A 10,548-nucleotide genomic window follows, 5' to 3' on the forward strand; every position below is an offset into this window, starting at 1 on the left:
TGGTAAACAACCTGCTTCCCTATTTATAATGGTCTGGCCCTCTAGCAACTTCAGCGTGAAATTATAGCTAATTTGCCTACAAACATCAGGTGGTCATAATAATCTGGCCACTCAGTGTATATTTGTTATATAATTATATGTAATTACAATTGTAAATATAGTATATGTTATTTATGTGTAATTTATATTTATTTATGTATAATTTAAAATGTTTGATGGCTTCTTGCATTCAAGGAACCCTAGTCTTTGAAAATGTGTCATCTCAGAATTTTTGTCATTATATTGTCTCTCTTGTCCCTCTATCCCCAGGGCAAGAGAAATGTACTTACTCTCTCTAAAGGGCTCCATCCTTCATCATAACTACCAAATGCCCATTTCTTATCAACTCCTGAGAGACTTACAAACAGCTTTTAAAAATATGTATAGGACTTCTTCCAGAAATCCTAGGGAAAAAATTACCTGATTCTACTACCCTTCCATGCTATTTTACTTTCCTATTTCAATATGATTTTAGAGTTTTTGAAGACACACCCGCCTTCTGCTCTTTACCTCTTTCCTTCTTAATTTCTTCTGTGTTACTTAAGCTGTATACTTGAAGGTCACCTGTAATTTCCTTTTTACTAAACATTGGCCTTGGCTCATCCTTTATCTTGATCTGCAGTATTGGATGGTGTTGAGAGCTTCATCCTCCAAATTCTTCCTTCATTGACTTATATTTTACTTCTCTCACTTTCCTGATTCCTTGAGCAATAATATCCTAAGCCTCCCCCTCTCTTTTATTATCTCCTTCCGCTGTTGTGATAATAAGGCTTTTTTATATTAAATCTTAATGCTTAACGAGAACTCTCTCTTCTTTTTTGTGTGTCTTTCCCCTCCACTCCAACCTTGCAATTCATCATGCACAGATTCACCTCCAATCTATATGCATCTTGCCTTATTACCTATACCTTATTAAAATGGCTTTCTTTATGGTCTGATTCAAGTGCTAACCATTCCAGTTAAGTCTAATTACTCTACTCCCTATTGATTTTCAATTAATTTTATTTTTTAAAGAGTTTAATAGCCCTAACCAGTTTGGCTCAGCGGATAGAACGTTGGCCTGCGGACTCAAGTGTCCCAGGTTCGATTCCAGTCAAGGGCATGTACCTTGGTTGCGGGCACATCCCCAGTGGGGAGTGTGCAGGAGGCAGCTGATCGATGTTTCCCTCTCATCGATGTTTCTAACTCTCTATCCCTCTCCCTTCCTCTCTGTAAAAAATCAATAAAATATATTTTTTTAAAAAAAGAGTTTAATAATGTCTTGCCTATTTTATGAATGACTGACATATTTTCAAATAAATTGTATATTCCTAAGCAATACTTTGTCCTTTGATATATTCTTTAATCCATATTGTATGTGGTGGGGATTTCACAAATACTCATTGCAAATAATAATTGAATTATTTTTCTTTTTAGATTCTTCTTTAGAACTCTTCCTTCTTATCCACAATTTGGATAGCCAAATGTTGAGAGGAGACAAAAGCCAGCAAATTATTGCACAGTTGTCATCTTTACGTAATGTATATCTTATAGCATCTATTGATCACCTCAATGCTCCTCTCAGTAAGTTAAATATAACTATTTTTCTTTCTTGAGATATCAGTCTTACAAGATTAATTTTCTTAATGTTGTCACAGCATTTAAAATTTTTAGTACAGTTTTATTTTTGTTGCATTTTTAAAGACACAGGTAGCCAAGAATCTAGGTGTCCTCAATATGACTTAGAACATAATTATTGGAAATAAAAATTCAGGTTCTAAAGTAAGTGTTTTATACCTAAACCTCGAAAGAGAGGAGACCCAACTGTTATTTTGGTCTTTTTCTACTCTGAGGTATTGCAACATTTATTTTATGCAGTTTAGTTTAGAGATTGTGATAATCTTATTGAACAAAATGTTAAATTATTCAAGCTTTTTAAAAGAATGCCGTGGTAGCACTAATATATTTTAACTTGTATTTAACATACCAATGAAGGTTCAAATGCTGATTGATCATGAGATTGTCAGGTACTGATTGGATGGGGAAATGGCAGAAACAAAAGTTTATAGGATTCATTTTTTTATTTAATGTTTTCTCATTCTTTCCTGGAGTAGAATTTAGTACAGGACAATATGAGAATAATTAGTAATTGTTTTTATTTCTTTGATTTTGTGCTTTAGTGTGGGATCATGTAAAGCAGAGTCTTTATAACTGGCTCTGGTATGAAACCACTACATATAGTCCTTATACTGAAGAAACCTCCTATGAGAATTCTCTTCTTGTTAAACAGTCTGGATCACTACCACTTAGTTCCCTAACTCATGTCTTACGAAGCCTTACCCCTAATGCAAGGTAAGAATGAAAACTATAGTTTCTTTTATCTATTTACTTACTTAGTAGTAGAGCTGGGGCTAGAACCCAGGTCTCTTTCATTTTTTTAATTTTTATTGATTTCAGAGAGGAAGGGAGAGAGATAGAAACATCAATGATGAGGCCAGTATGTAATATTCCTTGGAGAAAGGAACAGAAGCTAACATAGACAAGCCAAGTATTCCACATTCCCTTCATGTACTTTACTACTAGCTGTTATCTTTTGATGTTAACATTCTGGATTTGAGCTCCTGTGTGTTTTTCTCCATAGGGGGATTTTCAGGCTACTAATAAAGTATCAGCTGGATAACCAGGATAACCCTTCTTACCTAGGTATTCAATATTTATATTAAATTGTGTCACTTTTGTTTCACCCCATAAATTCCTTTTTCTGGACTCTAATAGCACTGCAGTTTTTCACAGCAGTGAATAAATGGTTTGCTCTGTGATCCTGTTGTCTGCCACATAGTAAATATCCTCACAACCCTATTGAGAGGCAAACCCCGCTTGCTTTTTAAATTTCGTGTGCTAACTATGGATGTGTGTCTACCAATTACATACATTTCATACATTGGGCATCTTGGGAGATTTTCTTCCCTTTGAGAAAAAATAATGTGTTAAACATTTTAATAATCGTTCAGCTCTCATGACTTACTTGTTAGTTCCCTCTTTAATAGTCAACTTTATTCACACTATTTAAAACTGCCTGTAGGGTTATGCAACACTTGGTCACAGTTGCCTATTTTCAACCAATTATTTTTGTTTAAAAAATATAAGCCACAGTATTCTCTAGTTTTGCTTCTTCCAGAGGCACTTACCTTGGTTTTAAATCAACACTTAATGACTGCTTTGCAATACTCTGGCCACAGCACTTTATCTGTGCTCTTTGATGTGGGTATCTGTATATGGGGCTTTATCCAAAATGTTGACTTATGTTCACATCTGCTTTTCAACTCTCCAGGACTTGCTTTTCAAGATTTTTACCAGCAGTGTCGGGAGGCATTCCTTGTCAATAGTGATCTGACACTTCGGGCCCAGTTAACTGAATTTAGGGACCACAAGCTTATAAGAACCAAGAAGGTGAGACTTTGCTGTTACAGCTTTATATTCCAGGAAGAGCATTGCTTGTTTACTTAAGGACAAGGGTGCCTCTGACCGAGATCCAATTGTGGAACTGAGGCTCTATGGTGGTCAAGGATCCATTTAGGCAGTGGGCCATTTGAGCTCTGTACAGAGATAAGGTAGTGAGATTAGAGGGCCAGGAACTAAGCCTAGAAGTGTGACAGTTAATGGCCAAGTAAAAGATAAGCCTACAAGGTGAGAGAAACAGCCAGAGTGAGGAAGAAAACCAGGACATGATGTTACAGAAGCCAAGAAAAGCATGTTTTAAGAAAAAAAGAACGGTCTGCAGAATGGGCCTTTTAACGCTCCTGGAGCCAGTTGTTTGCAAATACGCTTGTTCAGTGTGGAAGTACAGTCAGGTGCTGCTGAGCGGCCAGTAGAGGAGGACTAAACAGATGATTAGGTTTAGGAATATGGAATCCCTTGGTATAAGCCAGCAATTTTCAGCCAGTGTGTCACGGCACACTGCGTGCCGCAAGAATGTTTAAAACATGTAACACCTGACTGTTTAGTTAGGGGCACTGATCTATTTTCCCTTAGATTGTCAAATAAAATAGTGACGACAGCCAATACAATAGCTATCCAGTGAATGAATCAAAATTATACCTATTTTTGTAAGATTGGCAAAAAAATGTTTTTGGGTGTGTCACAGAATTTTAGTAGTTTATGTGTGCCATGAGATAAAAAAGGTTGAAAATCACCGATCTAAACAAAAGCTCTTTTGGTGACATAATAGTGGCAGTAGCTCGGTTGGACTGGGTTGAGGGAGAGGTGAGGAAATGGAGACCACCATTGTTAGACAACTCTCTGAAAAGGTGCCGAGGCTGGGTGATAGATGGAAGAGAATGAGGTTACTTAATAATGGGAGATACTAAATGTATTTTAAAACCAATGGAATGGATCCAGTTGAAAGGGAAATTAAAGCACAAAAAAATCAATAGTATAAGATTCTATAAAGGAGGATGAAGAAAATAATCCACTTACCCGCTAGACTTCTTTTCCACTAGAAAGTGGCTTAACTAAAAACTCAGTGTATTTTAAATATGTGTGTGTGTGTGTGTGTCTGTGTGCCCTTTCCCCTTAACTTTTATACTGCTAAATTTATATAAAATATTAAATCCATTTTTTAACCTACGATAGGATTTAAATTTATCTTACAAATGACTAACATCCAGGGTATTCTTACGTCTTTTAGGGAACTGATGGAGTGGAATACTTACTCATTCCTATTGACAATGGGACGTTGTCGGAGTTCCTGGAAAAGGAGGAAGAGGAGTCCTGAAGCTCTCCTTTACTCCTGAATATTCTGTGGAAGGTTGTACTCCGGCTGCCTCTCCTGCAGTCTAAACTGTGTTTACATCCAGCACCAGACTCTTTCCATTGTACAAGATTTAAAAGTGGGAGGGGGATGTCATGAATTAGACCCTTGATTAGCCTGGCTAGTTAATTACCAGCTCTAGTACTATGCTATTCAGTGGTCCTCAAGTTGGAGAAACTGTGCCTTTCATTCATTACCTCTCTGGAGATTCTTGCTGGAGTGAATAGTGTGCTCAGGGACTATTTGGAACTAGATGTTTTTAATTCTTTTATATTAGAGGTGATACTACTCCTGATTCTTTGAGGGCCTTTTAACACTCCTGGGGCTGCTTGTTCCAGCGTGCAGAAGTACAAAGACATTGGCATCACACAGATCTGCTCTGTGTCAGAGCTGATAAGTGAAATGGAGAAGACTTACTGTTTCTGAGCTGGCTTAACGAAAGGAATAAAATTGGGGAAAACTAGGCGATCCAGCTTTCTCCTTTAGGATTTAAACTACATACTGGGTGGAGGCGGGGGGTGCATGACACTATTCAGTTGGGATAGTGGGAAAAGCATAACAAGTATATAGGGTGTATACCCAGCCTAGAAAGCACATGAAAAATATGAAACACTTAATGTTTGTGCCATCACCTTCATGATACAAGTGAGAAGCCAGGCTAGAGAAATACTTTTGAATTTTTTAGTCACTATCTTCAAGACAACAGAAAATAAAAATTTAAGTATTCTTGTATATTGATCTATTTCTTTTCTTGAATAACATGCAGGTGAGTAGCATTTTAATAGCTGGCTTTAGATTAAATTTTAAATATTTTTTATTGGTTTCAGAGAAGAAGGGAGAGGGAGAGAGAAATAGAAACATCAGTAATGCGAGAGAATCATGGATTGGCTGCCTCCCAAATGCCGCACATGCCCCTGGATCGAGCCCACACCCAGGCATGTGCCCTGACTGGGAATCAAACTAGGACCTCCTGGTTCATAGGTCGATGCTCAACCAGAGCCACACGGGCCGGGCTGGCTTTAAATTAATTGATTTCTCTATCAAGTACATCTAAAACTCACTGTAAGGCATTTCAGTCTTTTTCTTAGTGACAATTTCAAGCCTTCTAAATATTTACACGAGCCTTTTTCTTAAGAAAAAAAGGCTAACCGTGGTCACTGTACTCAGCTTATAGTTTTCACATATTCCCTGAAATATTTCATACTTGGAAATGAAAATCATCATTAATATCACTGTAATAAAGTATATATCACATCAGCATTTTTTACTCATTTCTTATTTTGTAAATGCCTTTTGTGAAAATATTTCCCAAAATGCTCAGAATTTTTAAATCATTTCTTTGTGGCATATAATTATTCAATTTTATATTAAATCCATCAATTAAGGGTTTAATCTTAAAGACAATTACTATTAAAATATTTAAGAATTTGTACATTACTGACTCAAACTTTTTTTTTAATATATATATTTTATTGATTTTTTACAGAGAGGAAGGGAGAGGGATAGAGAGTTAGAAACATCCATGAGTGAGAAACATTAATCAGCTGCCTCCTGCACGCCCCCTACTGGGGATGTGCCCGCAGCCAAGGTACATGCCCTTGACCGGAATGGAACCTGGGACCCTTGAGTCCGCAGGCCGATGCTCTATCCACTGAGCCAAATCGGTTAGGGCTAACACTTTTAATTGTACCAAAGGCTAATGAAAAGCAGTTTTTTTTCTATTCCTTGATCCAATTCCTTAGGCCAGTGGTCGGCAAACTGCGGCTCGCCAGCCACATGCGGCTCTTTGGCCCCTTGAGTGTGGCTCTTCCACAAAATACCACGTGCGGGCGCGCACATACAGTGTGATTGAAACTTTGTGGCCCATGCGTAGAAGTCGGTATTTTGTGGAAGAGCCACACTCAAGGGGCCAAAGAGCCACATGTAGCTCACGAGCCTCAGTTTGCCGACCACTGCCTTAGGCAACCATTGATAGCCTAACCTTCCAGAGGTAGTCTATGCACAGATAAGGGTTTTTGTCTATTTTCCTTTTAAAAACAGAAATGATAGCATATACTTACTGGCTTGCACTTTTTTTAAATTAACATATCTAGTTTATAACTTGCAGTATAAAAAATACACAAAATCTTTAATGATCTAATGTGTAAACTTTACATTTGCCCTTAAATATCCACTACTTTATTTTTATAATTTTTGTGCCTATACTATTTGCAAGAAGAATATGTCAACAGTCTTTATTATTAATAAAATTCCAATTTGGATAGAATCACTTTTATTTATAGTATTGTTTTTTTCAGTAAAAACATATTGAAGTTCCTCAAAACTAAGCCACCCAGCCAGGGCTAAATATCTGTTCTTTAATAATAGTTACATTACAGTGTTTACCCTAAAAACTATAGAACATTTGGTGAAGCAGATTAACAAACCAGAAATGACAATGTACATTCTAAACATTCTTCCAGAAGGATACAGACTCCACTGATCATGTGCGTTTGAGGAGGAGGGAAACGATTTGTAAAGTAGATGTCACTGTGTGCCGTATGCATCACACTACCTGAAGAGGGTCCCTGTCTGCTTCTGACAGGATAATATTAATCTTATTCTCCAAGTGAACACTCAGCGCATCTTGAAGATCGGAAAGAAAGCCTCGTTCAGTGTTGCTGTGTTCACAGAGGATGACATTTATTCCTTGGGAAGCAGCATCTAAAACATCATGATGGGACATCTCACCTGCCAGCAAAGGAAAGAGCAGATACTTAAACATTAGACTCAGAGTCTGCAATGCTGAACCACAACAGCAGAAAGGCTACGTTTGCTTCTATATGAAGTATAATTTTGAAATGTATATAGAAATATAAAGGCATAAAATATAAGGAAAAAAAGATTCTTGAAGTATAATTTTGAAATGTATATAGGAATATAAAGGCATAAAATATAAGGAAAAAAAGATTCTTAGAAAAAGAGTTACCCTCCTCCCCCAGGAATATTTAATTGCCCACATTTCTACCCCTCATATGTGTCATTTAATTATAAGAAATATTTTTTCTTCAAGCACCTATTAAAACATCTTAATCTATAATAGTAAAGATAAAAAGGAGAAAAAGATACTAACGTGGCCCAGTTAGAAGCCATGCTTTAGGAACAAGTCTGGCTGCCCAGGTTATAAAAGCACTGGCTGGAGGAGGCATGAAAGTGGGGAAATTCGTGGTGACCCTACAATAATAGCTGAAAGCAAAGGAAAGAAAAGCCTGGCACAGGTTGGCAGCTGTGGGAAAGAAAAGGCAAATGATCTGCAAGGAGCAAGCTCCTCACCTGCTGGTCTGTCTGGGATATATTTCCCTTCACCCAATTCCATGTCAAGCTCAAAGGAAGGGTGACAAGTGGACGCAGAGGCCTGTTATTTGGTCTTTTGACTGATGCTTCTCATCCCTGAAGTTATAGCCGAAGTGATGCTTCATAGATCATAGACATCTAAAGTCAGCCAGGTAAGAAGATATTTCTCACTCAGAGCACATATCCAGGTTGCAGGTTCGATCCCCAGTTGGGACACTTACATGGTGGCAACTGATCAATGTTTCTCTCTCTCTCACTCCCTCTCTCTAAAATCAATAAAAACATATCCTTGAGTGAGGATTTTATTTTTTTAATTTCTTTATTAAGTTATTACATATGTGTCCTTATCCCCACATTACCCCCATCCCCCCCAACACTCATGCCCTCACCCCCCTGTTGTCTGTGTCCATTGGTTAGGCCTATATGCTTGCATATAAGTCCTTTGGTTGATCTCCCCCCTCTACTCCCACCCTCCCCTACATTCTCTCTGTGGTTTGACAGTCTTATCGATGCTTTTCTGTCTCTGGATCTGCTTTTGTTCATCAGTATATGTTGTTCATTATATTCCATAAATGAGTGAGATCATGTGATATTTATCTTTCTCTGACTGGCTTATTTCACTTAGCATAATGCTTTCCAGTTCCATCCATGCTGTTGGAAGTGCTTCTTATTGTTTTGATTTTTGAATCATTTAAATGTGTTTTCTATTTAAAAAAAAACAAACACAAATTAATACAAGATTCCTGATCTTGTTCCAAATATTCAACAACAAAAACACATAGTTATCAATAGCATGATGAATAATCATACACCTCACAGTTGTTAATATTTTGCCATATTTGCTTCATCTATTTTTTGCTAAAATAAGATAAATAACACACATTATGCATTTTACAATACTTCAGAGCAGCGGTTGCCCACCGGTGGTCTGCAGACCACTGGTGGTCCATGAGGTCCAAAAGGTTGGCGAATGCTGCTTTAGAGGTAATGCTGTGTGCTTCATATTGCTTCACATCACATCAGTAGTCATGTAATGTCTGTCCTATTATTAGTGATGCTAAAATTGATCACTGGGTTAAAGTTGAGACAGCCTGATCCTTCTCATAAAATTAGATATTTCTTCTGGCAAATAATCCAATTTCACGACAGCTTCTCACCCAATAGTTTTGTATCACTGATGATCATTGCCTAATTATTTCATTAGATATTACAGAATAGTGATTTTTCTCATTGTGACTTATCTTCCCTTTTTTTTGTCTGGCTTTTTTTTCTTCTTTTGCTATTTGGTTCCTTTGGATATGGTTTGTACTAGAAAGAGTAAAAGCTTAATTCTTTTCCTTTTAATTATAAATTTTCAGAGTAAAGAGGGATATAATAACTTCATGTGGTGAAAAATGAAGGATTTTGTGGATTTTGAGTAAATTTATGGACTTGGAGATTTTTATAAATTCATTGTGTTTTACTAACATAACAGTAGTTTTTTTGATGGTCAAACTGTCCCAACTTTGGCCAGTAGGAGTCCCTTTAAGTAGTTTCTATCTTTATCCTTTTGACAGGGACCCCATTAGTCTTTGAAAGCTTCCTTGTTTCTGATACAATAAGAAGTGCCAGCCTTACCCGATAAACATTCTTTATTAAGCCTGGAATTAGCTACTCCTCTGAGGTTTCTTTTAGTGGAAAATAATATATAGAGGCCAAATCTAGATGCCTGTAGTACTTAGTGTTATTGTGATAGCCTACACCCCTTTTCGTGGATTAATAAGCTAAGAAAGTAAGGTGTGTATGTGTGACCATTAGTTCATATTGATATTTTTTCTTATTCTGACAACACTTTTTTATTATTTTTTTTTTACAATACCAATATTACTAACAAGGTAGAGCTACTGAATGAATTTTAGGATTTCCTTGCAATTCATTTTGAGCTTTGAATATGTCCTGCTAAGGATGTATATTATGTCCTGGGTTCTAAAGTCATTTGAATTCTCTTCCCAGTGGCATTATGTCTAGTTTGGTACACTTTTTTGTTTGTTTGTTTTCAGTTTTAAGATATTTATTTATTTATTTATTTATTTATTTAATTCTCACCTGGGAATCAAACCCACAGCCTTTTGGTATATGGGACGACTCTCCAACCAACTGAGCTGGCTATGGCTTAACTTTATTTCTTTTTTTTTTTTTTTTAATATATTTTATTGATTTTTAACAGAGAGGAAGGGAGGGGGATAGAGAGTTAGAAACATCGATGAGAGAGAAACATCAATCAGCTGCCTCCTGCACACTCCCTACTGGGGATGTGCCCGCAACCAAGGTACATGCCCTTGACTGGAATCGAACCTGGGACCCTTTGGTTTGCAGGCTGATGCTCTATCCACTGAGCCAAACCAGTT

The 10,548-nt window shown here is 37.0% G+C and overlaps 2 protein-coding genes across 8 annotated transcripts in view; one reads left to right on the forward strand and one right to left on the reverse strand.

The window, feature by feature from the left end:
* The window catches only part of ORC2 (origin recognition complex, subunit 2), a 24,463-nt gene extending 18,903 nt beyond the window's left edge, over positions 1-5,560 (forward strand). For both annotated transcript variants that reach the window (XM_005874125.2, XM_005874126.2), the window contains exons 13-17: positions 1,456-1,602; positions 2,199-2,370; positions 2,660-2,721; positions 3,350-3,468; positions 4,706-5,560. In XM_005874125.2, the coding sequence (XP_005874187.1) occupies positions 1,456-1,602; positions 2,199-2,370; positions 2,660-2,721; positions 3,350-3,468; positions 4,706-4,792 (587 nt within the window). In that variant the 3' untranslated portion in view covers positions 4,793-5,560. The remainder of the gene's footprint in view (positions 1-1,455; positions 1,603-2,198; positions 2,371-2,659; positions 2,722-3,349; positions 3,469-4,705) is intronic.
* Positions 5,561-7,065: 1,505 nt separating this feature from the next.
* The window catches only part of NIF3L1 (NIF3 NGG1 interacting factor 3-like 1), a 15,369-nt gene continuing 11,886 nt past the window's right edge, over positions 7,066-10,548 (reverse strand). For 5 of the 6 annotated variants that reach the window (XM_014546016.1, XM_014546014.1, XM_005874130.2 and 2 more), the window contains exon 7: positions 7,066-7,558. In XM_014546016.1, the coding sequence (XP_014401502.1) occupies positions 7,374-7,558 (185 nt within the window). In that variant the 3' untranslated portion in view covers positions 7,066-7,373. Of the gene's footprint in view, positions 7,559-7,747; positions 8,300-10,548 lie in introns of those variants that run through there. The other variant, XM_014546019.1, reaches the window with a different exon arrangement.

The sequence above is a fragment of the Myotis brandtii genome, unplaced genomic scaffold, assembly GCF_000412655.1.
Source record: "Myotis brandtii unplaced genomic scaffold, ASM41265v1 scaffold4259, whole genome shotgun sequence".
Lineage (NCBI taxonomy): Eukaryota > Metazoa > Chordata > Mammalia > Chiroptera > Vespertilionidae > Myotis > Myotis brandtii.